Below are 27,753 nucleotides of genomic sequence, written 5' to 3'. Positions count from 1 at the left end.
GGTTAGCATCAGCCTGAAAAGGCCAAAGAATTCACCACCTTCCACTAGCGTCCCTGTGGCAACACATGTACTCTGTCTTCAAAGGGAGCACGTTGCGGTTTCAATTAACGTCTGCATCAGAGAAATGTTACCGTGCTTATATGGTTTATAACAGTGGTTCTCAAATTGGGGCGTGGACCCCCATGGTTCCTTGAAGGGGTTTCAGGGGGGGGGGGGGGCGCAAAATGAGGTTTAAACAGTTTAAAACACTTGATTTTATTTTTCAACATTCCAAGCATTGTGAGCTTACAGATAAATGTTGACACATGTTGACAAATCTTCTCTCATGGGGGTCCCTGGCACAAACTCTTTTAAGATGGGGGGTCTGGAGCCTAATACATATCAGTTTGGGGCTCCTTGACATGAAAATGTTTGAGAACCACTGGCTTGGTTCTCAAACAGACTCTGTCTGTCTGTCTGTCTGTCTGTCTGGTCAGTGCACTGGGCTGGCACTCCTCTGCATTATTGACTTATGATGACTCTCATGCTGCGACCTTATGTAATTACCGGCTACTGTGAGAAATCAAAATCTCATATAGATATGGAACCTTGTGTAAACACTAAACACGTACCTCCTACAGCGAGGAAACAAAACCTACACTACTTGTAGAATAATCCATTATTATGATGTAACGATGGCGTTTGTATTGGCATGTGACCTGTACATGTGGCCTTCTAGCGCCTTCCTGTATCTTATTTTCAGGATATTTTGTCATAATAAGTACAAATATGTGCAATTCTAAGCTCTGACCTACAGTGTTGAAATCAGGAGACTTTGCACATGTCACATGAGAGTGTTGAGAGAGTTGATTGATTTGACCAGATAGGAAGCTTGAGGGACAGTAGCCACTGTCATAGAACAGTGCTGGAGCCTGATTAATCAACAGAAGATTTCACCCACATGGGTAGACCAAACCCATATAAATAGAGTGGATGCTCACTAAACAGTACGAAGTGTCCTGCAGGCATCAGTGTTACTAGTTACCAGGGTGTTATTGCTGCGTTCGCCATTTTCCATTGCGAGCTCCGAGAGACTGACGGTAAGAATTGAGAGTGTTTACATGACGATAAACGTATGTATTTCTGATATGTTTTACAGTTATGTGTGTATATCTCATGTCAGTAATTTGTTGTTGTGTTGTTGTTTGTGTTTCCTTTCCTAGGTTTATAACCTACTGGCCTAGGACACAGTAGTTTCAAGATGGCGGCGGGCAGAAGGCTGCACAAGGAACTCGAAGAACTTCGCAAGTCTGGAATGAAAAACTTCAGGAACATTGAAGTCGATGAATCAAACATATTGACATGGCAAGGGCTCATTGTTCCTGGTAACTCTCCTTATGACAAAGGGGCCTTCAGGATTGAAATCATTTTCCCCGCCAGGTACCCCTTCAAGCCTCCTATGCTCACGTTCAAGACAAAGATCTACCACCCCAACATCGATGAGAAAGGGCAGGTTTGTCTGCCTGTGATCAAGCCGGAGAACTGGTCGCCAGCCACCACAACTGACCAAGTAATTCAGTCCCTCATCGCCCTGGTGAACGACCCGCAGCCAGAGCATGCTCTGAGGGCAGACCTAGCAGAAGAATACTCAAAGGACCGTAAAAAATTCTTTAAGAATGCAAAGGAGTTTACAAAGAAATACGGTGAAAAGCGTCCAAAGGACTGATCACGCCCCTCCTCCCCTCCGATGAGCGTGTGCTCCCCTATCTCGTTCGCTCGCCCTCTTATCCCCCCCCCTCCCTTCATCTCATTCGCCCAACCAAATATCTTCTTCCTACCTTCTCACTACCTATCCCTGCCCTCCCCCTTTCTCTCTCTCTCTCACACACACTCACTCTCTCCCTCTTTCTCCTCCCCTCCCAATACACCAGTGGTTCTCAACCCCTCAGGGGTGACACACACACACACACACACACACACACACACATCAACCTAGCAGGCCAGGAGCAGCTCTCCTGAAGTACCGGGGCGATGGTCGCCTACAGCTTCCCTCCCCACCCAAGGACTCGCTGTGGATCCGACATGATTCCTCCTCCCCTCTCCTCCTCCTCTTCTCCTCCTGGTCACGTAGCTCCAGGCCATTACTAACCTTCTACATCTTTTCTTGTTTTTTTAATTGTTATAAAAAAAGCTGACAAAATTTGCCAAAAAGTGTCTAAAAACATTTTCTGAGAAAAAAATAAAAAATAAATAACACACATTGAAGGTTCCTGTTTTAGCGTTGTCCCTTTTTTCCGTAAGCAGTATCATGCAAGATTTAGCAGGCCGCCCCCAGCGCCGACCTGAGTTTATCAGAGTTCTGTTTCCTGTTTGAGGTTTTGGTTTGATTTATACTTAAAGGGCAAGACCACTTTAGTAGAGGTTTGGGTTGTGTAGTTACCTTGCCATGATGTAACTCCAAAGGTGGGCAAGAAATAAAAAATAATTGCTCCATTGATTAGAAATTGATAATTCAAAATATGCTCCTCATTGACTTACATTGTACGGTAAAACAGCTCTCAAAGTCACTCTTTTAGCACAAAAACGAATGCAAACAAAGTTGATTCAGACAATATAGAACATCACCAAACCCAGTACTGGTTTTTTTTTAAAATAAAATGTTCAACGTACTGTTGATTTTGCCATTTTTAATAAGTAGAAAACCCGGACTGGATTGGCGGATCCGGATCCAGATCTTCAAATAGTCAAATCAACAGGAAGTTGACATTTTTATTAAAAAAACAAACAGTACTGGGTTTGGTGATTTTTCTTGCCTGATTGAGGGTCTGTTTATTAAATTTGTGGGTCTAAAATGCCATTTGAGACTGTAACAGCGATTAAGGGCTATACAAATACATTTGAGTTGAGCGTGTCATTTACTATACAAGTTAATTCCTCATCAATGAATAAATAAGGAAAATAATTAGGACAAGAAAAAGAAAGAAACAAGATATGACACAGTCATATTATACCAGGTTGCGGCATGCTTTTTCTTTTTTAAAAGTGATGAGAAAGTGAGTTGCTTCTTGTTTTCCTAGACCTGGTTGCTTATTTCTCTCACTAAACATGGCAACGTTTAGACCATAGAGATACATACAGTGGCTGAACACAGTATTGTGGGTTGTCTTTAGATCCCATATTCTGAGAGGACATTGAGCCCTCATTGGCTAAAGGACCAGCCAATGAGGAAAAAGTGCCGCAAAAGTCACGACTAGCGAGCGAGATATAGACCAGGTTTTGCAACCTGGTAAAAAGATTGTGTGTGGGTGTTCTTATGAAATGTCCTGTAAGACAGCACAGTATATTTATCCAGACGATAGGTTACAGTAAAAAGCATGTATAATACATGCCTCTGCATTTTTAGTATAGCTTTAGCAAAACTCTCATTAAGAGCACGCATTGCAAGCATGCATGCCTCTGTAATTATAGTGTGTATCATTGGCATACTAGAATGTGGAATTTATAGTGAAAAAAGGCGGTTCAAATAATGTTCCAACCGAACTGCGCTTGTGTGTTTATGAAACACACTGGCTTGGACCCAAAGGCAGACACAGATTTAATGCACTGCAATTGTCTGTAACCCAGTCGTAAAATCACTGCTAAGCTTTGATGAATCATCCAGATGTCTTGGTATTTCAAGCCATCAACATTTTTGGCACTGACTTAGTCAATGTTACCTATAGGAGTGAATAGGCCCTAGGGCGATAACAACGAGACAGATAAGCGCAACCGTTCAGTGAGAAGTGGCCTCTAGGGGAGCTACATTTCTCCGAGACACGTCTCAGATAAACATCAAATGGTGATTTATAGCTTTGATATTGAAAACGATCAGAAGGGTTGCTTGTAGAAACGGGGTTCAATTTGCTGGGTTGGGACGGGGGGGGGGGGTAATCCATGCCTCTGTTTTTGATCAGACTGAATTTAATACATGCATTTCCTTCTGGGAAATGTATACAGAAGACTGTTTGATAATATCACAATTCAACAATTGAATTAAAAAAAAATAGTTAACCACATTAACCCTGGTACCACATTAACCCATTAAGACATGGAACGCATCTGTGTCACGTAAGATTTCTTTGGCTATTAAAAAATAGCAGATATACAAGCTCATGGCGCGGCACCGAGTGCCGCGCCATGAGCTTGTAGATCTGCTATTTTTTGAAAAATCGTGAAAAAATATATAGATATTTTTTATATTTTTGGAAAAATATTTTTAGAATCGGCCTCAGGTCTTAATGGGTTAACCCTGGTGCAGAACATTTACACACCAAAAAAAATCCATAATAGCGAAAATAGCAGATGTACAAACTCACAATCCGTCTCAAAGCAACGCGTTGTGAGCCTATAGATCGGCAAGCATAGTTTTTTTTTTCCCCCTCAGTTTTTTTTTTCACAAATGGAAACAAAGTCAGAGACAAAATACAACAATAACCACAAAAAAGATTCCTCTTTCATGAAAACAAACGTGTTTAACTTATCAGTTCTCACCAGGTATCTCTCGTCGTCTTTCATCCCGGGGGTGCGGATGAGGTGGTTCTGCTCCCCTCTCCAGTCCCCGAAGCGACGGAAGAAGTAGTTTGACAGGAAGCGGTTGATGGGATCCCGGATGATGTTGACGTAGACAGGCTGCTCTATCCTGAACCTTAACGGACGTTAATGAAGACAGCATATTAAAATACACCTCTAGACATGGTAAACTGGACCTGAGCTGTCTCTGTACTCTGGACCGCTTTTTACTGTCTTCACATCAAATGTCTTTGCCAAAAATAGCCGATCTACAAGCTCACGGCGTGTTGTGAGCTTGTAGATCGGCAATTTTTGGCTAAGGTTCCGCTCCAGAATATGGATGCTGGGGTTCAAGTGGTTAAAGGGATATTTCACTTTCAAAAGAGTTTTTGGTCATTTTATCGTATACTCAGGCTTTCGTGAGTTTTTAAGTTGCTTGATTCAGTATTTAGATTCAGACACGCCCCCTTCCTGTAGAAACCCAATATAACTTCAAAGTCCATTTTTAACATTCATCAAAAACATCCGTCCTTGGTTCTGGTGACTCATCCTGCCCTCCTAATACGTGAGGGGGCGTGTTTTTTCAATTACTTTTTTAATTAAAAAAACAAAATGAAAAGATTAATTAACTTGCGTAGTAGAAGGACAATATCAGTCACCAGAACCAAGGACGGGTGTTTCTGATGAATCTAACATGGTTAAAATGGAGTTTGAAGTTACAATGGGTTTGTATAGGAAGGGGGCGTGTCTGATAAAATGAAATACTGAATGAAGCAACCTCAAAACTGTCTAGGGGCTCACAAAAGCCTGAATAGATGATAAAATGAGCAAAAAAATATGTGAAAGTGAAATATCCCTTTAAGGTACATATACACATATATATATACAGTATATAGTTGTTTCTTTTAAGATTTATTTGGGGGATTTTTATGCCTTTATTGATAGGACAGTAGGTTGACAGGAAATGGGGAGAGAGAGAGATGGGGAGTGACATGCAGCAAAGGCCATCGGGATCTGGACTCCAACCCGCAACGTGCTGTCAGGCGTTACGGTACAGATATGATGGGGATACAAGCACTCCAAGGTCTAACTTTGCAAATTAGGCAAACACAGAGGAGAGAGCGCACACCTGTGTTGATGATGAGGTGCTGACCACGGCAGGTGATATTATTAAAAAAGGATGAGGCCGCACAGCTCTCCTTACAAGAAACCAACGTTTCGACAATGAAGTCTGTCGAAACGTTGGTTTCATTTAATAAACTTTTGCATCGTGGCTAAGAGCTGTGCGGCCCTCATCCTTTTTTAATACTAACTTTGCGAATTAACACTTAGCCGCTTTAGCCTGTCTGAAGTGATACAATCGCTGGGACAGCGCAAGGGTGATTCAGTGACAGTTGACACAGGGAAATATCCTCAATTCACTCTCAAATACGCTCCTGTGATTGTCATCTAATCTTTGCGGCATTCATTTTATTTTCATTCTGCAGTATGTGCAAAGCCCTGCTGCTGTGTGAGCGAGATAAGACGGATAAAAGTAATCACCTCTCTAAACAGCTTTTGACTCACAGATGGATACGAGAGGGTTAGCATCATCATATCGTTGCCGTCTGGGTAGAAACCTTGTATCTCCATATTTCAAATTAATGCCCCCTACATCATTGTAGTGTGTCATGCAAAAGTAGCGAAAGTAGCCGCTCTACAAGCTTACAATGCGTCGCATCACGACGTGTTGTGAGCTTATAGATCCGCTATTTTGGAATTAAAAAAAGAATTAAAGTGAAAGTGGTCAAGTGTGCCTGTGGATTTTATAGTATAAAAGTATTCACACGAGTTTGTGAGTAAATAATAACTATGTTGGATCTATTGGAAGACAGGTTCTTTTTTTCCGTTTCCTGAAAATGTTTTGACATACAGGGTTTCTACCCAACAACGACGATATGCCATGCTACTGTATGTACAGTAGGTGGACTACCTGGTGAAGTTGAGGAAGTGAACATGCCGCGTGTAGAGGAATGGCTGTGGGATTGTACTGATGTTTTTCATAAGATCCACCTGCAACACACACACACACACACACACACACACACACACACACACAGAAAAAGTATGAATTAAAAGTTATTATTCTATCTAGACTGAAACACATCACATGCATATATCGAGAACTCCAAAGGCAACGCGAGTGGACTGAGGATATCCATAAACCGAAGGATTTAGTTATTCACTCTAGGAGTCGCTCCAAACTCAAGCCAGTTAAAGATATTTTATTGAACAACTGGGGATGCAGTTGCCAATGAGGACATATCTACAGTATAATTGTGTTTAATCCATTAAGGCCTGAGGCCTTAATGTTTAAAAAAAAAAAAACTTTGGCTATTTTTGAATAGCCAAAGAAATCTAAAGTGACTCAGATGCGTTCCCGGTCTTAATGGGTTAATATTTTCAGCTTGGCCAGGCAATGGCCACAGCCTGCTGGGATCCCCCATCTATGTGCCAATACGTCACGTCATGGTGGAAAACCAAACCGTTCGTCCTCTAATTATTACATTAATGGAAGGTAACCAAAAGCATATGTCAGCTCCCGGTACCATAAAGGGTATGTGCTGTACATATGTACATGTATATTGTGTACATTCAGTATACTGTACTATAAGCTCTGTCCTGAGCTTATAGTCACGACACGTTGCGTTGTGACACGGTGTGAACTTGTAGATTGGCTATTTTTGGAAAGTTTCACCCCATAATAAATTCAACAAACCATGATAATTACCATGTACACATGGACTGTTTGCACTGTGCTCAAAATCATGTCTGCAACGTGATTTGGCCGTGGAATGTTTTGGCTATAGTTGCACCTTGAGTTGATTTCCAGATTCTTCCGTTGGAGTCTGACCTCATCAATGTTTTAACCCATTAAGACCGGAAACATATCTGTGTCATATTAAGATTTCTTTGGCTATTAAAAAATGTAGATCTGCTATTTTTGAAAGATCGTGAAGATTTGTGCAAATCTTTGAATAAATATTATTTTTAAGCAAACATTTGTAACTAAAATCTTGGCTTCTGGGGGTCCCTGGAACAAAATATTTTGAGATGCGGGTCTGCGGCCAAATAATTTTGGGGGTCCTTGACACAAGAAATTGAGAACCACTGATATAGTAACAAGTTTTTACAAAAAACTGTTAGAAGACATTTTGTAGAATCAACCTCAAGTCTTAATGGGTTAACTTCCAACAGAGTGGCTGGACTGGACATAATACAATACCACTGATCTATACACTACAGCATCTCACAATAGGCCTATTCATCATCAGAGATGTATTTTCCCAGGTTACATCACACATCTTAGAAATGCCTATTACCCAAAATGTCTGTTATGACAGAGGTCTTCAACAGGGGGTCCGGGACCCCTAGGGGGTCCGCCAAATCTTTGTGTGATTTTTACATTAACCACTTCAACCAAGCATCCCTATTCTGAGGAGAACTTTAGCCAAAAATAGCAGATTTACAAGCACACAACGCCTCGCGTTGTGCGCTTGTAGATCTGCTATTTTCGGCAAAGTGGTTTAGTATAGGGGGGGAAAAAGAGCAGGCTAAGTACAGAGTGAAAGGTCAGGTATACTAAGTATTGTTTAAGTGCATGGTTAAATGTCTGGAAATACACATCAACATGAATCCAACATGATAGTGCTGCGAAACAAGTCTATGAAGCTGCCTATGAAATCTATGAAAAAAAAATTACATTCTATACAATAGATAATGGGGGTCCCTGCTTTATCTCACTCTCAGCCAAGGGGTCCTTGGCCTGAGAACGTTGAAGACCCCTGTGTTATGAGATTATTCTGTTGTTGCTTTCAGTCTTTATGAAAACAAGCTTCCTGCGTGGCTTCCCATGTTTGCATGGATCGACAGGCCAGAAACATTTCCCTCAGGTGGGGGTTCTTTGGCCCAAGGATGTTCCTGTGATATTATCGGATGCGATGATGAATGTTGAAAGGGCTCCTGAAGTGAAGTCCTGTTGTTGTGCTTGTACCAAATGTGTCAAACTACACTGTGTTTCTATGCAGGTTGCCATTTTCTATGCGTCAATGCCCCTTGCTTATTCATTGTATTTGGCAACTAAAGAGATGGAAAGTATGCTGCTTAAAGAACAACCACTCTCTCCCGAACAACCACAACCAAATGCCTTCAAAGGCGATCAAGAGACTAAAATAACGATAGAGAATCTGTAGCCAATCCCTTGTTTCCAGAGGAATAGCTTGTTGTATGACCAAAACAATTATCTGGCAATAACATCACATATATTATAGTGAAGAAAAACAAATAATTATCAATTCATGGTTATAAACACTTAATTACAATCAGGATTGGATTAGTTCATGGCAACAAAAAAAATCGATATTCTATCGATCTTGTGATATGAAACTATATCGTCTGGCATTTTGTATATTGAAATAGTGAGTTTTGGCATAAGTGTTTTTTTTGTTTTGTCATTTATAATTTTTATCCCTCGATTTTGTAACCCTTTTTTTTCACCCGGTGCCAATTTTCTAAGTGATCCTGGGCACTACACTCCCCCTACCAGCCTAAGGAGCCCAGGGCCGAGCTCATGCCTGAGTCAATGCATGAGAGCCAACTGTCCTTCTTGTCACCTGACAGGGGGGAGTTTCCCTGGTTGGACGTAGCGCGTGGAAGGAACACGTTATTCCAACCAGTTCCCTTTTCCTGGTTTTAACCACTCTGTGAATGCTGTGAACTTGTATATCTGCTTTTTTTTAAATGTCCTAAATTTAAATTTGATATTATTGTCACAAAACAATATTATCGTCACAATTTCTAAATCAAGGAATTTGGTCAAAACATATTGTCATGTTAGATCTTTTCCATATGGCCCAGACCTAGTAGGGATGAGCAGTGTTGCCAGATTCCGTGAGAGAAACAAGCAACCAGGTCTAAGAAAACCAGCCCAAAAGAAGCGACTATGGGCACCATGAGCACTTTAACATATACATCAGCTATTTGAAAATAGCAGATCTACAAGCTCACAACGCGTCGCGATGCGAAGCGTTGTGAGCTTGTAGATCGGCTATTTTCAAATAAAATCTTGCGGGGAAATTATAATAAGCAGATCTGTGTCTATGAGTAGCACTCACTCTGCTTCCTGCTGTTGATGACCTTGGTTCAAAGTTAACCCACATGATGTACTGTATATCCCTGAGAAAAAGTGCTTCAATAGCTTGTTTCATGCTGCTGTATACCTTGTGACATGAATATCAATACCTTTATACTTCACTTCAAGGATACGTGAAGGGTTACATTCCAAAGCTCAATTTATTGCCATTTCAGCAAAAAAATATTTTCCTCATGGACTATTGGGACTTTCAACTAACATTTTGAGGATCTAGTCTGTAAAAAATAATGATCTGAGACTCAGATGATCAGTTTATCCTCTTTGAACAAAGCCATCATTTTATTTTGATGTCACGCTATCATTTTCAGAGTCATCCCGGCGGATGTCTTGCTGTGGGAATGAAAACGTTTCACATTCTGTACTCTGAAGCAACAAGCTGGATTACTCTTTAAATAGAAAACTTTTCCCCTCACTGGCTGAAATGACCAGCAAAAAGGCACTGTCTTGAATGTGCTGCTCTATAAACCGTGCATTGGGGCAGCTGTTGCGTCATAGGCGGACTATTTGGACAGGAACACTAATATGTATACATGTTTATGTACACAAGTCAGTTTATCTGAGGGCCCCCAGTTAGATCTGGGGCTTCACACCCCTCCTAACTCTTCTCTATAAACTCAGTACATTTCCACTCTCTCTCTGCTTCCACCACTTTCGCTTGGTCCTCTCCCGCAAATTATAAGCTGTCAAAACTTTCATTAGCGTCGTAGAATTCGACTCACCCCTGTGGCTCTCTCTCCTAAACACCATCCACTGTAAAACCCTGAGTGTTAACTTAGCTCAGAGAGTGTACAAAAATGTCAAAACAATCGTGTACAAACAAAATTTCTCTCTAATGTTTTTGTCTTACTTAACAATTGCTTTTTAACACCCCTTAGGCCCGACCAATTTGCCCAGAGACCCCCCCCCCCCCTCACGGGGGTGTCTAGACCCCCTAAACACATTGGGGTGGGACTGAGTGATTTAGGAGCGAGAAGGAAGGCCCAGTAACACACCCTCCACTGTTCTGAACCAGCCCTCTTCTGCTCTGTCTGGTGACCCCACCACATTTACCAAGGGGTGGGGAGGAGAGAGGGAACCAGAGAAGGAAAGCGGAGGATAGTCTGGGATTCCAGGCATACCTGCAACCCCCCCACCCCCCCAACACACACACACACACACACACACACACACACACAGCCACGCCCCCCGGCCTTTCCTGAACAAACTGCCCCCACGGCGTCCTCGGGGCTCATCAAGGAGAAACGGGGGGGAAGAGTAAACCCACAGAACATTATGGCCACTGCCCCTGGCCTGCACACACAACTCCTACACAGTCAAATCCAAACCGTTAAATTGACCACATGAACCCTAACCTCCCTATTCTGGGGGGCGAACATTGGTCGAAAATAGCTTGTAGTATAGAGAGCCCTAGGGGGCCCCCGGTCAACTTAAGTATATAGGGTTAAAATGGTTAAAGACCCACTACCCCCCAAAATCATGTTTTTGTTTGGTTAATGTCTTTCTGGAGCGTACCCATGAAAATCCTGTTAGTTTCTTGTGCTCTGCACAACTCCAAAGCATTGATACTAGGGATGCACCGATACGGAAATTCTTGGCCGATACCTATGTTTAAAATAACAATTTAGCCGATAGCCGATACTGATACCGATATTTGTTCATTTCGTTTTTGGTGTTATTATTTCCCCCTTTTGTGCCAGGGTAACAAATACATCTTCATTATAAGAAATAACTGTTCAGAAACACAACATAATTGCCTTGATGCAAGGAAAATTAACGAGTGTCAACGAGCGTCAGCTGGACAGCAATCTGGGAACTCATCGTCAAATAAAAAGGAAAAACAGCGCTGTTTTTCACTTATTCATTTGGCTCTGGACGGAGCTGTACGGAGGACCCGTGCTCAGGGAAACCGGGGTTTTGGTCTGCCTTCAACCTTCCACTTCCGGTGGTGCGACTAGGTTTTCATTCCCACTAACAATATTTCTCCACGGAACACTAACACCATTTCTCCCAAAGAACATGGAACGTTTTGTTTATAATCCCACTTGTTTCTATGATGAAAGTTAAAATGTTACTAACTTTCCGTGGTTTTGTCGGCTCCGAGGACACTATTGTTAAATGAGTTTCGGTTTGTTTCCAGTGAGGAACGAGCCGCACACACGTAAATCCCGCCCACTACATTTGATTGGGTAAAGCGCGGCCTGCTTCCTGATCTGATGGCACGCCCACTTGTAGCCAATGTGCATGGGTTCTCAACACGGCTCCCGACAGATTCAAGAACAGCGATGGATCTGTTCTTGAGAGATTAGCTGGACAGTGACACACACACCTCAGCTGTGCTGAACTGAAAGTGACTGGAGTTAGTTTTTTTTTAAAAGCCCTTGAATATGACATGATAATGTTTACTGTGATTATGGTAAGCTTACATTTCACATCACAAACACTATAGAGTAAAAACTCCTGTTAACTTTAACCGATACCAATGTTGACCGATAACGGCAAATATCGGCCGATACGGATTTGTGGCCGATATATCGGTGCATCCCTAATTGATACTGTAATGTGTTTTATGACAAATATCTGGCCTTCATTAGGGCTGTCACGATTACAAATTTAAGTTGACGATTAATTATCACTCAAATAATTGCGATTAACGATTTAATTGTGTTTCTGTCGTTGAAAATTAATGGAACATTATGAATAAAAATTACATTTCTGTTTGGCTTTTAGCTTTCGTAAACAAAAGTTGCACAGCGCAGATATGACAAATAACACATATTTAATTACTTTATACTTAAAAATAAACATTAATAGTGGAAATAGCCGATCTATAAGCTCAAAACGCGTCGTATCGCGACGCGTTTTGAGCTTATAGATCTGCCATTTCCACTATTTTTGTCATTTTTTAAAAATATATGACATTTTTTTAGCATGGAATTGATTATGACGATTATGACGATTACGTAAAAAATATTGCGATTATATAAAATAATTGCGATTAGACGATTATGTAATAATTGTGACAGGCCTAGCCTTCATACAGTATGCACTCACTGAATCGAGGTTTGACGCAGGGTACACTACTTACACAGGGTGTGACATCACAGGCCAAACACCAATCAGAGCCTCACTAAAACATCACTTTCAATCAATGAGGAAGTATTCAGGGACACTAAAACAAGCGCTCCCCTGTAACAAACTGTTTCAGTCAATGAGCAAGTGGCTGGCTGGCTGGCTTGTTTGTTTTCATCGCGGTGCGTTTGGTATTTCTGTTTGGATGTTTTCTGTGGATGCTCGTTGGATTACAGAGTTCTGGAGGATCAAATGTATATGTGCACAGCAGCTCCTGGAATGCTAAATGAGGCCAAAGATTTAGCAAAGAAAGAGGTACTGTTAAGCTCCTTAAGGGATGTTTTGGGGTGGAGAAAAAATACTTGCACATTGACACCACATCAGGGGACATCTGGACATAAGACTCTGAGAGTTAAATTATCACTCCAGATTTGACTGTGTACTTGGTCCTACCGTACAACACTGGTGAAAATTTAAACAGGGGCTAAATAATCCACCAGAATTGGAGGTCTTTGTGTACTGTTGGCCGGGAGCTAGAAAAGATGAACATTCTTTGTAAAAACCGATAAACTAAAATATTAGTTTGTCAATGGATAAGTCAGAACTGTTGCAACCAACTACACGATCCTTGCAACCAAAGCAATTATTCTTCATTCGGACTGGAATAATTTCATCTTGATTCAGAGCCAGTTGAAATGGCTACAGTAGGGTGTAGCTATTTGAAGACTTTGCTTGCGCTGACCAGGGCCAAACCGTTTTGAATGTTTGCACATCCTGTGGCTTAAAGTCACAGGCACACAAGGTTCAAGGCTGCAGTACATCCACATCCACATCTTTGGTGGTGAGGGCAGACACAGAAACCCACAGAAACAAGCAAACACACAGAGATGCCGTCTCATGTCACAGACAGGGTTGCCAGATCTGCTTATTATAATTTCCCCGCAAGATTTTATTTGAAAATAGCCGATCTACATGCGACGCGTTGTGAGCTTGTAGATCGGCTATTTTCAAATAGCTGATGTACATGTTAAAGTACTCATGTGGCCCATAGTCGCTTCTGTTGGGCTGCTTTTCCTAGACCTAGTTGCTTGTTTCTCTCACAGAATCTGGCAACACTGGCCACAGAGCCCATTACATACCATATAGGCCAAAGATATGACACCTCATTAGCACAATGAACAAAAAGACACAGCAAATGATAAAAAAAACTCTAAAATCTGCATTAGCCATAATAATCATACAGCAGGATAAATGGGACAGATGGCTCGATGTGAACAGGTTCTGGAGGGATGAGGGAACGTTGTTGTTTGGAAACCCACGCAAAGGGCAGAGACTGTGGGCAAAACCCATTAACAGGCCACTGGGAGAGCTAACAGCAGGACGGTCCAATGTTGTCGTCGCCAAGCCAGAACCAGAACTAATGAGACCAGCAACTCTAAAGTTAGGCTCTCTCTCTCTCTCTGTGTGTGTGTGTGTGTGTGTGTGCGTGTGTGTGTGTGCGTGCGTATGTTTTTGTGAGTCTGCCTAAGTCAACATACTCATAGAGAGAGACAAACAACACACGCGTGTGTGTGCACATGTGTGTCTGTATGCAAGCACACACATGCACGTACGTATGCACGCGAGCGCGCACACACACACACATAAACACACACTGGACAGGCTCGCATGCAGCCGTTCACAGAGATGTTTTATGTCCTGGGGAAATTAATGAATCTCATAGTGTTCTGTCTTCATCGCCACAGCCAGCCTTTCAGAGTTAGTTTGATGAATGGGTAAACAAGTAGCCGTTTCAATATTAGCATAGAATATTAACATCTAATCAAAATCGCTCAGTAATGGTAATGCATATTCAGCATGTGCTGCTGACCATTCAAAAGTAGTTTGAATAACAATAACTTATGCCTAAAGTACGCTTTTGGGCACCGAGACCAGCGTACTCTGTGGCGGATGTGGGCCATAACTGCATTACTCCCACACAGTCACTCACTTCCTTCACCAGCTGGATGCACACGGACCTGTTCCCTACGACAGCAAATGTGTCAGTATTAATGGGAAATGTCTTTCACAGAGGTATTACACATGCACAGCTAAATACACAGTGCTGTGTAAAAAAAGGACCTGCCAGTATACAGAGTTAAATGACAAGGCCAGGTTTTACTGTGTGGAGACACTTGCTCTGGCTGCAGAACGCAGTCTCTCAGCACAAACTTAAGAGCGGTGGTTCAATTTGGGGGTCAAGGACCCCCCGGACCCACATCAGAAAATATGTTGTTGAAACTAATTTTAAAGCTATATTATCTAATTTTGCTGGGGACCCCCTGGAACCCCCTCAAGGACCCCCGAAGGACTTTGAGAACCAGTGACCAAGAGCACAGGGAAGCAGTGCCAAATAACCATGCTCTCCTTTCAGCTGGAAAACAAAAGTTTTATTTACCAACTTTACTGAACAATATCTGTTCCAGAAATAGTGGAAGAAATAGACAAGATGGGAGATTAAGTGTTTTAATTCCTCAGCGTTCTGAAACACTTCGCCCGTGTTGGCATTTGCGTTGGCATTTCCACTGGCACAGGCTGGCATTTCTTTGTGTCTCTAAGGGCTGCGTTTTTTTTTTAAACGAAAGCAGCTCTTCCTCTGTAAAGCCTGCGCTCATGTCCTTGTGATGCACCGGGAAATAATAAAATAAAAATAAAAGGGAGATCCTCCAGCTTCTGACTTGTTCTTAGACCAAATAAAAGACAAACATGCTGCGAGTACTCCTGCCAATGTCGCCAGACAGTTAAGTACTCAAAACAACCCCCCCCCACTCCCTCCAGAGGGAATAGAATAATATCTGAAGGGAAAAGAAAAACTTCATTCAAACTTTGGACTTACGTTTAATACTCTGAATATAATTATACTCAGAATATTAAACGTCAGTCAAATGTTCTGCCTGTAGTTTAGCCCTTTTATCAGTGATTCTCAACCTTTTTTATTGTTCGAATAATATTCGAAAATAGCAGACCTACAAGCTCATAGCGCAGCACCGAGTGCTGCGCTATGAGCTTGTAGGTCTGCTATTTTTTTTTTTTTTTGGAAAATTAAACATTTGTAACTCCAATCTTTGCTTCTGGGAGGGGGGGGTCCCTGGAACAAAATATTTTGAGATGGGGGTCCGCGGCCAAATATCTATAATTCTGGGGGTCCTTGACATGAAAAAGTTGGAGCACCAATGATATAGCAACATACTGTTAGGATTTAGAAAACATTTTTAGATATGTATTTGGCCGCGGACCCCGGAGTTACAAATGTTCGCTTTAAAAATACATATTCAAAGATTTTTCAGAAATAGCAGATCTACAAGCTCATAGCGCGGCCGCGCTATGAGCTTGTAGATCAGCTATTTTTTGAATAGCCAAAGAAATCTGTAATGACACAGATGCTTTCCCGGTCTTAATGGATTAAAGGACCCCCAGTTAGCTATGCGTTAGTCCATGGACCAACCATTTGATTGCATTACATCGTTCCTAGCTATCAATCATTTAGCTGGGGACCCCTGGAACCCCTTCAAGGACCCTTAGGGGGTCCACGAACCCCACACTGAGAACCAGTGCCTTATATAGAGGTGGCAGTAGCATCAGATGTAGATGGTGTGGAACAGACTGACTGTTATTATGCTGTTATTATACTTGGCAGCTCCCAAGAAGTGTAACTGTGTACAAGTGTATGATTACGTAATGTTCCTGAAAATGAATTTGTAAAGCTGAACTAACGTTCCTTAGAGACATATCATGAGCATTATGATCAACTAAACCAGTGTTTCCCAACCTTTTTTCCTTGGAGCCTCCCTTCTTACAGCTGACAAAAGGTGAGACCCACTTGTGTTTTTCAGCCGCGTTAACCACTTAAGCCCTATATACTTTCGTACGACAAATAGCGAAAATAGCTGATCTACAAGCTCATACCGCGTCACGACTATAAGTAAGGCAGATAAGCTCATATATGGAAGGTATTGTGCATGTTAGGAAAGAAGCATGAAACTTTCAGCATATCATCTACATACCCCAAGGTTTGATTTCAAACGTGGACCCACTTCCTGACTGACCTCTGGTGACCTTGAGCGGTCATTGACCTCAGAATTGCATTTTTGCCACTTTTTGCCCCATTATTCTCCATTATAATAATACATATGCTTGTTAAAAATGACAGTTTTGTTCTAATAAATGAAAAATGAAACCTAATAGTCACTCTACAGAAATGGTGATTATTACTAATATGATAGTTTTGTTATGACATTAAAAACATCTAGGAGAGAGAGAGCAGCAGTAAAATAAAGAAAAACAAACATTGGCAAGAAAGCGCTAATGCATTCAAAGTGCAATATAGGTACAATACTATTCAAAGGTGCTATTTGCCGTTATAATAAGCCGTTTGCCTTGGTGGAACCACACGCCACTCCTACTGTATACCTCCAGTTAGTTCATCTTACCTGCTCATGCTTGGTGAGGCGTGTTTTGTTGTGGATGTCTGACGACACCAGGTTGAACTGATGCTTCTCTGCCAATATCCTTAATAAGATGACGACCGTGCGACTGCCACACTTCCCCACCCGGTTATACACCACCTGGCTAGGGAACGGCAGCACCTATGATCAGCACGCACACGCACACACACACACACACACACACACACACACACACACACACACACACACACGCACACACACACACACACAGAGAAAGAAAGAGAAAGCAGAACAGAGTGGGATAATGAGACAGTGGAATGTGTTAAGCCAAAACAAACCACAGGTGTTATGTATCGTACTGTCGTGTGTGCACTGTTTTGCGTCGTGTTGTTTTTATGCAGCAGCACTGTGTGTCTGAAACCAATTACTGCACGAGGACAAAGGCGGAAAAAAGCCTTAATATTACTGTATGCTGTCTCTTCCATTCATGTGGGCATACAAAGAAAAACGAAATCGCGAGTGTTCATTGAATCTTTACAACAGAGATCAATCACTCTGGATCTGACTGTGTACTTCTCTCAGTTGCTTCCCATTTGGCTAATAAGACTCGACATACTGTCGTAGCCTTTGAACACACAGTACATGCACGCATGCACACGTCCACAGAGTATGGCTCACCTCCATTGAATCTTACTCGACAGATTAAATGGAAGTTCAGCAACTTTAGCCTCCAGCGAAGGTTATGCACTACTGATAAATCGTGTTGCACACACACACACACACACACACACACACACACGCGCACGCACACGCACACGCACACGCACACGCACACGCACACGCACACGCACACACACGCACACGCACACGGGCACACCTCATTAATTAAACAACTATAGCTTAGGTATTAGTCAGGGGATTCAGTGGAAGCTAGCACATAAACTTGAGCAGTTGGAGTAATTATAGTACATCTCTGTCTCTGAGAAGCAGAGAGAGAGGAGGACGGATGAGGAAACGGAGGCTGTGTATCGACATGTTTATGGGCCGCGAGCCTAATTTTGGTATGAAGATGACAAGACAAGAATGAACTCATTTGACAAAATCACCCCTAAAGACATGCTAGGTATACAAAAAGGGGCCCCTTGAGAAGACGAATCCATACAAGGGGTTTACAACGAGAACGAGAGGGACAGATAATGGGAGACGGTGTCATGGTCGGCAGGAGATGGAGGGGATTAAGGAATGGAAGAAAGTGAGACAATTTAGAAAGAAATTTAAAACACATCTTTAAAACAAGAGATCTGCTCTGATAAAGAAATAAAAAACTCCTAAAAAAAAAAAACACACAAAAACTCTCCCCTTAAATGAACCCTATTTTGTAAATAAAACATGAGGAGAAATGCCTCGGTGGTAATATACAGTCAGTGTTCCCGGGCCTGGAATGGTGGCCGTGCTTGCTGATGTGGAATCCTGTATATAGTATCTGGCAACACAATGGTTGCTGTCAGGAGTCTGACAGATTTGCTGGCTGGCTGGCAGGCTGACTGGCAACACATCCAAAGAGTTAGTGTGTGCTGATGCTTGACCCCGTGATAGGCACGTAAGTGACAGGGCCTGACATGACCCCCCCCAAAAAATAGGGACGCCAGCAGTGTTGATTTCGTCGACTAAAACTAAGGTGAAAAATGTTCGTCAACTCCCTTTTTTCACTGACGAAAACCAAATAAAAACTAAATAAAAAACTAAGCTACGATGACTAAAACTAAGACTAAATATATTGACAATTTCGTCAACAGATAAAAACTAGACTAAAATGTTAGAGAGGGACTAGTGGAGAAGAGTTCCAGTAAAACTAAGACAAGTCAAGTGAAAATAGCAGATCTACAAGCTACACTAGCAGATCTACAACGATCCACAACGTGTCGCGCTGCGACGCGTTGTGGATCGTTGTGGATCGTTGTGGATCGTTGTGGATCGTTGTAGATCGGCTATTTTCAGCATGCAATCAAGTGTAAAATCAGCCATTACGACGCCATCAAGGCACCGAAAAAAACAACCAAAAAAAACTGTAGATTTAGTCGACTATAATCTTATGATATTTAGTGGACTAAAACTAGACAAAAACTAAAACATTTCAGATGACTAAAATATGACAAAAACCAAATGGAATTTTATTCAATAGACACATTTGCTGTCAAAATCAACACTGGACGCCAGGTTGAAAGTGGTTAACGGGTTAATGTGTTTAGCGACATTTTTGTCTTTGTTTGATCTTAAACTTCCCCAGAAATCCTGTTTTTGATGTCGTTATGTCTTTTTGAAGCTTACCTGTGAAAAAAAACATTCTGGTAGTTTCCTGCGCTCTGCATGTTTCCAAAGCATTACTATAATTTTACAACTCATCTTCAGACTAGCATTCACTGAGAACACAGGGCATGCAACACAGACGAGGTCACACACCGAACGCGAAACGGCAATCAGAGCCTCACTAAATGCAGCATTAGTCAACGAGGAAGAATGCGGAGACACTGAGTGAAACAAAACAATCACTCCCCCATAACCTGACACCACCATGTGTTCAGTCCCAGAGGGAGGCTTGATGTTGTCGTCGCGGTACATTTGATTGTCTGTGGGTACTCTGGATTACCTCAATTCTGGAGGATCAAACTCTATGCATAATTCATAGGATATGGATTACTAAACGAGGGCAAAGATAGAGCAAAGAAAAAAGGTACTATAAAAGGTCCTTTAGGGACGTTTTTTGCGGATGAAACATACATTTTAATGTTCAATGATTTTTACCCAAGCTCAGCGAAAAAACAAAACAGTTAAGGCCTCGCTGGCTGTTTGCCAGAGCCAAGCAGAGAGCAAGACGAGAAGAGAAAGGGATAAATAAATAGAAGGGATGGATTTAATGCAGTGGTTCTACAAAGTGGGGCCCAGGGACCCTTCTGGGTTCCTTGAGGGGTTTCTAAATGGACCCTTTACAGGGCTGTAAGCTCTGTTACAGAGTTAGGGGGGTCTTTGAAATTAAGGTTGGAAAAAAGGTTGGAGAACCACAGATTTAACCCATTAGGACCGGGACCGTGTCTGTGTCATTTTAGATTTATTTGGCTATTCAAAAATAGCAGATCTACAAGCTCATAGCGCAGCACCGAGTGCCGCGCTATGAGCTTGTAGATCTGCTATTTTTTGAAAAATCATGGAAAATATGTGCAAATGTTCGAATATAATGTTTTTAAAGCGAATTTCTTTTACTCAAATCTTTGCTTCTGGGGGGTCCCTGGAACAACATATTTTGACATGGGGGTCTGCAGCCACATACATTTTGGGGGTGACATGAAAAAGTTTGAGAACCACTGATTATAGCAACATAAGTTTTTTTTTTTTAAACTGTTAGGATTTAGAAGACATTTGTAGAATCCCCAGTAGCAAAGATTTGAGTAAAAAATATTTGCTTTAAAAAAATATATATATTCAAAGATTTGAGTTAAAATGTTTGCTTTAAATATATATATATATATTCAAAGATTTGCAAGAAAAAAATCATGATTTTTCTAAAATAGCCAAAGAAATCAAAACATTACACACAGATGTGTTCCCGGTCTTAAAGGGTTAATGGGAGAGGAGGAGAAAGAAGGGTGCCATGTCTCAATCGGCACACAGGTCACTGCTTTATCAGGGAAGCACTTCCTGTCCCCCACCTCCCCTCCTGGAAACACTGTAATTTACAGGAAGTCATTAGTTGATAAAGCAGCTTGGCACAGGGTGGAAAGAAACCATGTTTCTGTTCAGTGGCTCCAGCTTTAAGGAGAGGGATGAAGAATCATTAGCTGGTGAGATCCCTGTTTAACCCATTAAGACCGGGAACGCATCTGTGTGTCATTTTTAGATTTCTTTGTTTGGCTATTCAAAAATAGTGAAAATTTGTGGCAAAATATTGGATTACATATTTTTTAAAGCGAACATTTGTAAAATATTTAGTTCTAGGAACCCCCAGAAGCAAAGATTTGAGTTACAAATGTCTGCCAAAAAAAAAGAAGAAAAAATCTAATATTTGCACTTTTTTGTTATCTATTATATCTGCTATTTTTGAATAGCCCAACTAAATCTAAAAATGACACACAGATGCGTTCCCGGTCTTAAAGAGTTAAACCAGCATGATTCAGCCTGTGTTGCTTTACAAAAGAATAATACCATGGTGTTAGGGGTGTGCCGATATATCGTCCCGCGATATATCGCGATACGTTTTTGTGACGATATGTATCGTTTTGGGGGAAAACATTTTTTTTAATTTATTTTTTTTACAATAATAATAATCAGGCATGCAAACAGCCCCGAGGTGAAAAGGGTGACAACACGTTGTTTTTTTTCGGGTCAGGTGTCACACTATTGCCCTATTTGGATTCAAAACGGCTATTGTAGCTGAAAAGTTTGCATAATGCAAAAACAGAATTATATGTTTGCATTTGCTTTTTTTCTCCCCCATATATTTTCATAATAAAAAAGTGCGTATCGTATCGAAATCGTATCGAAGTTGTGAGCCCAATATCGTATCGTATCGTTTCGTGAAATCGGCACACCCCTACATGGTGGTATACCTGTATATATATTATATAAATTATATCAGGGTATGTTATCCCGGGGGGCTCCGGAGGCATTTGCAAGGTACCGACAGGCCCGAGGGGCAGCAGCCACGGCCGTGACTGAGGCAAAGCAGCGGGTATGGGAGGAGTAGTTCGGAGAAGCTATGGAGAAGGACTTTGTCAGGCGGCACCAAAGTGGGCTTCTGGAAAACCATCCAACACCTCAGGAGGGGAAAAGTGGGGAACCATCCAAGCTGTGTACAGCAAGGATGGGACTCTGCTGACTCCCTCCTTTTCCAGGGAGGGTGGGTTTGATCTCATTGTCAAGAGTTCCTCAAAGTGTTCCTTCCACCGCCCAACAACTTCCTCATTTGAGATATTTATGTTTACTTATATCACAATTTAACATAAAACATTTATTATGTTAACCACATTAACTTGGTGTCCCTATTTTGGACAAAATTTCAAAAAAATTAATAAATAGCTGATCTACAAACTCAACGCATCATCACACCATTTGTTCTAGATAAGGCATAGTTCTCTTGGCCAGCGATTAAAAATTCCCCGACATATCATTTGCAAAGTAATCACAGACTCCTCAGTTTATCAAAATAATGAGTCTGATGAAATACAAACGAAATGTGTGGGAGGCCATTCCCCACTGACAGGATAACAAATGACTTGATTGAATAAATAAAACTTCCAACAGTCGATTTTATCCTCACAAAATAATAACCTTGGAGATGCTGAACATAAAAAAAAAACAAGAAAGATTTTGCCTTGATGTTTTTTTGGCATCCGTGTGTGTCCAAACCCCTGCCGGCATGGACAACACTGAAACAGCAGCCTCACAATTTGTCCTCTCGTCTTGTATAATGTGCCAGGCTCAGGTTTCTGTTGCACACTGTCAGTATTATTTGTAAATGTCTGCCTTGAGTGTGGATTATGTCAATATTCAATTCATTGTGTACAAATGCATTATGTAAGAGTGCCATTATTCATTTATTTTTTTGTCTCAGCTCTCCTAGTCCCAGGAGTCAAGGTACTGTTGTGGTATTTACAGCTCTGATGCCAGTGATCCTGTCTTGCAGCAGACATCGAGCAGAGGAGTGGAAATGCACTTTGGAGGCTCTCTCACGCTCCCTACACCACTCTCTCCCTGCTCTTCTTTGATTTTTCTCAATCCTCCTTTTCTTTGAAACACCCCCACACCCTGTACTTACCATGTAACAACCCACACACAATCAGCCACACTATTCTTTTTTTTTGTTTGTTGGTATTTAACAAATTGAACTTTAGTTCAACGTCCTTACATGCTATTCAAGGATACAGATTTAAAGGAGCACTTCACTCATTTTAAACCTTCATATAATTGATCCTCACTAATGTTCATTAAAAGATGGCACCATTTCTGTCTACTTGTGCTGCATCTCAGAGGTGGGCTGTGGACAGTTCAGAAACCTAAAGTACCTACCAATGACATCATCAGTCAGTGGTATTTTTATTTGTTTTACTGATTCAAGAACAATGCCTTCTATTTCAGCGTGCTAACTTTCCAGGAAGACAAAAGGCTAGAGTTTCCATTGGCTTGGGTTCCCCAACGATGATGTCACGTCACGGCAAAGCTGTATTATACAGTATGAAGATAAGGTTGAAAATGGGTCTGTGCTGGGGGGTCCCCTCTTTTTTCCCCTCTACAACAGATCTCGGTTCAATATCCAATCTACAAGCTCACTCGTAGAGCTTGTAGATCTGCTATTTTTGCCAAATATGTTGGCTGATGTGTAGAATAAGGACACTAGGGTTCATGTGTTTAACCCGTTAAATCTGGGAACGCATCTGTGTCATTTTAGATTTCTTTGGCTATTCAAAAATAGCAGATATACAAGCTCATAGCGCGGCACCGAGTGCCGCGCTATGAGCTTGTAGATCTGCTATTTTTGAAAAATCGAGGAAAATGTGTGCAAATCTTTCAATATATATTTTTTATACACACTTGTGAAATATTTCCAGGGCCATCCAGAAGCAAAGATTTCAGTTACAAATGTTCGCTTTAAAAAATATCTTTCTTTCTTTCTTCTTTTATAAGATTTGCACAAATGTTCAAGATTTTTCACTAAATAGCTTGTATGTCTGCTATTTTTTGAATAGCCAAAGTATAAAATAATGATTGTAGCTCAAATCTAAAATGACACAGATGCCTTCCCGTACTGAATGGGTTAACTCATTGAGTGCCATTGACGTGTTTCACGCGTTTTACCGCAATGGCGCAACGTGCCAATGACGTGTTTCACGTGTTTTTGAAAACAAAAGTTAAAAAAAAAAAGAAAAAAAAGGTCAGAACCCAAGATATCATTTTTGAAGATTTGCTGCTACATTCACTTCTTGTTTAACTTATTACTGAAAAGGGCTGTATCTCGGCTCCTGAGCACTTTTTTTTAACTCTGTATTTTTCAATGTTATTATGTTATTTTCAAAAGGCAGACAATTAATGTCAACAAGGTCCAATGACCTCGTTGACATTTGTGAAACCACACAGTGCAACCCTCAGTGATTAGCACCCATCAGGGGATCGATTATACTGGAGATATTCTGTGACTACTTGAAAAAGGTATAAGAAAATAGAAAAATTGCTGGCACAGTTCGCATTTTTTTATTTATTTCATTGCCACTGAATGAGTTTTTAAGAACATCATCAATCATCACCGTTGAGACTGAACAGAAATGAGTTTGTCGTTTGTTTACCCCCTTTTTATGTGGTTCGTCTGCAGCCCGTAAACCTCTAAACGGCGAGTTTGTGAATGTGTCCGAATCTGCCAAACAACGGGCGCCATCACACACACACACAAACACACCCTCCTCATCCTCCTCCCCTCTTCCATTGTACTGTAATTCCTGGAAGAGCCCGATCCGCTGTCCCGCATGCCGCTAACATGTGCTCTTCCTCCTTGGAAAGGTTCCTCTGCTGTTTTCACTTAGCCTTGAGCTCTGAGTTCATCACTCTCTCTCTCTGTTGTCACCGAGAGGCTCATCCCACGCTAAAGAGAGAGAGCGAGAATGTCGAGGTTTTCACTCGGGGGCAGGCAGGACATTCTCAACACTTCCTGTTATTAACCCTTTAAGACCGAGAACGCATCTGTGTCATTTTTAAGATTTCTTTGGGCTATTCAAAAATAGCAGATATACAAGCTCGTAGCGCGGCACCGAGAGGTGCCGCGCTACGAGCTTGTAGATCTGCTATATATTTTTTTTATCCTGAAAATGTATGCAAATCTTTAGTTTGAATATATATGTACTTTTTTAAAGCGAGAGTTTTTAACTCAAATCTTCTTTTTCAAAATCGTTTTTTTTTTCCTAAAGTTTTATTTTATTATTATTTTTTACTTATGTTGCTATTTTATCAATGGTTTTCAAACTTTTTCCATGTCAAGGACCCCCAAAATAATATGTATTTGTCCGCGGACCCCCTCCCATCTAAAAATATTCTGTTCCAGGGACCCCCAGAAGCAAAGATTTGAGTTAAAAATGTATATAAAAGATTTGCACAAATGTTCACGATTTTTAAAAGAAATAGCAGATCTACAAGCTCTCTGTGCCGCGCTATGAGCTTGTATATCTGCTATTTTTGAATAGCCAAAGACATCTTAAAATGACACATACATGCGTTCCCTTCCCGGCCTTAAAGGGTTAACGACCCATCTATTCATCTCTACTCCTCCTACCCGGCGACAGAGAGAAGTGGTCCTTGAAACCTTGAAAGAGGTTTTCAAGGAGAAGGGACAGATTAATAAAGTACATTAGAAATGAGCCATCAACTACTCTGGCACAGCTGTAGCTTAGTATTGATAAAGGAAGAATTTTGAGAAATATAAATGGAAATTGCGAAAAACTAAATATGCTCACACACCTTTTACAAGTGTTTCAGGAGTGTAAAAATGCTAATAAGGACATTCTTGTCATGCTTGTTAACATATAATGACTCATAACTCTATTCTGAGAGCTGTTTGTTTTTTCCCCATCCGCTTTTATTTAAAGTAGTTCACCCAAAAAGGAAAATTCTGTCATTATCAACTAACCCTCATGGCAGAGTTGAAACACAAAACATAAATGTGTGAGGTAACCGTATGATTTCAGAGTCGTTTTGCTGGCAAACTCCTTGTATCTGAGGTGGCTCAGGGGGTGGAGTGGTCGCCTAGGAATCGTAAGGTTCCCGGTTTGATCCCCAGGTCCTCCTGGCTATGTGTTTAAGTCCCATTATCCCACTTATCCCATTCAATCCAGTCATTATAGATATCTTTGGCTATTCAAAAATAGCAGATGTACAAGCTCATAGCGCGGCACTGTGCCGCGCTATGAGCTTGAAAAATCTTGATAATTTGAGCAAATCTTGGAATATATATATATTTTTAAAGCGAAAATGTTTAACTAAAATCTTTGCTTCTGGGGGTCCCTGGAACAAAAATATTTTGAGATGGGGGTCCGCGACCAAATACATATCATTTTGGGTGGTCCTTGACATGAAAAGGTTTGAGAACCACTAATATTATAGCAATATAGGGTTTTCAGAAAACTGTTAGGATTTAGAAGACATTTGTAGATGTAGGTGTTCATGGATTGAAAGGGTTAAGTGACCTTGACCAAGACACTTAACCTGCAACTGCTTCGGCTGAGCAGGTTGATGCCTTGCTTGCATGCTTGCCTCCACCATCAGTGTGTGAATGGGTGAATGTAATAATGCACATTGTATCGAGCTTCAGAGAAAGGCGCTATACATAAAATGCACCATTTAGTGTGGATAAAGAAACTTCATCTGTGTTTCAACTGGCATGAGGGTTAGGATAATGACAGAACTGTCATTTTTTGCGTGAGCTATTCCTTTAAGATTGAGCCCTTTGCTTTCAAAGTAAAATCCCCTAACATGAAACCAGAGCTCTAGTGCTTTAAATGAATGTTATAATAAAGCCAACCTCTGTCAAAAAAATATCCCATCAGTCTTATTGGGACATCAGAGGATTGGGATAATGAGAGGTGCAGTGGATCAGAATCAACTTTTTGATGTAGCGCTTGTAGCAAACATGGCATTAGCGTAGCCTGTATTCGGAATGAGATAATTATAGATGCAGTCAATGTAGTCTGCGTCTATAGTATAGCATAGTAAAGCAGTCTGCGTCTAATGAGCACAAGGGAATACGCTACAGTAGCAAACCCAGGATGCTGTGGTTACTAATGGTACCATGTTCAAAAGCCAGAATGAAAAGAGAGAGGAGTTCTCATGCATGTAATTAGATAACATACTCCTGACAAACAACAGATTGTATTTGGGCTAAAGACCTACATAAGAAGCCAGATAAACTTCTTGATCTTGAGAGAGAATTATACTGTTTTTGCTCCTTATGGCTGCTTACGGGACTTTGACTGTTGTGTTGTGACTGCAAACTCTCCATTAGGATCACGCTTTTCAAAGTCAGAATAAGCGCTCGAGCTACTGTGTTTGAATCATAATGTAAATATTCAGGATTGATTGCATTCTGAAAACAGTTGCGGCGCCAGGATTTTTCTCTCTGCCGGTGCTAAGGGGGAGCTAGGTCAATACACAGGGGTGAAGAGCACTACTTAATAGGGAACAGCTTGTTTTAGTCAATAAAAGTAAGCCACGATTGTAGTGATAAATTGATTGTCTTTTGCCAAAGAAGTTTCAAAATGTTTTGCTATAATGTATGGCTAATGAATCGTATTGCAGTGACAGAAACAGCAACTTATTTAATGTTGTTTCATAGCTAATCTAAGCTGCATCATTACAACGTAGTCTTCGGCCTTCGGCCGGGTGGAGACCGTATCATATAGCAGGTCACTACCCAACGTGGGCAGAGCCCTCAAGAGGTGAAAGACTTCAGCACTGGACAGCTCCAGGTGAAAACTGCACACACTGCCCATT

At 41.2% G+C, this 27,753-nt stretch overlaps 2 protein-coding genes across 3 annotated transcripts in view; one reads left to right on the top strand and one right to left on the bottom strand.

Moving 5' to 3' along the window:
• The window catches only part of usta (uronyl 2-sulfotransferase a), a 96,832-nt gene that overhangs the window by 20,772 nt on the left and 48,307 nt on the right, over nt 1-27,753 (bottom strand). For both annotated transcript variants that reach the window (XM_080453575.1, XM_080453576.1), the window contains 3 exons: nt 17,257-17,412; nt 6,500-6,579; nt 4,510-4,663 (listed from right to left, as the gene is read on the bottom strand). In XM_080453575.1, coding sequence (XP_080309701.1) covers nt 4,510-4,663; nt 6,500-6,579; nt 17,257-17,412 — 390 coding nt within the window. The remainder of the gene's footprint in view (nt 1-4,509; nt 4,664-6,499; nt 6,580-17,256; nt 17,413-27,753) is intronic.
• Nucleotides 1,232-1,914, top strand: LOC308103439 (ubiquitin-conjugating enzyme E2 L3-like). Its single transcript, XM_080453404.1, has one exon. It carries the CDS (start codon nt 1,241-1,243, stop codon nt 1,703-1,705), a length of 465 nt encoding a protein of 154 aa, XP_080309530.1. The 5' UTR covers nt 1,232-1,240; the 3' UTR covers nt 1,706-1,914.

Source organism: Gymnoscopelus braueri, assembly GCF_963280865.1.
Source record: "Gymnoscopelus braueri genome assembly, chromosome: 16".
Lineage (NCBI taxonomy): Eukaryota > Metazoa > Chordata > Actinopteri > Myctophiformes > Myctophidae > Gymnoscopelus > Gymnoscopelus braueri.
The sequence above is the reverse complement of the archived record's forward strand: the minus strand, read 5'-3'. Positions and strand labels throughout refer to the sequence as shown.

What these genes read in the sequence shown, in the direction of transcription:
- LOC308103439 (XM_080453404.1), top strand. Translation starts at nt 1,241, where the DNA reads ATGGCGGCGGGCAGAAGGCTGCACAAGGAACTCGAAGAACTTCGCAAG.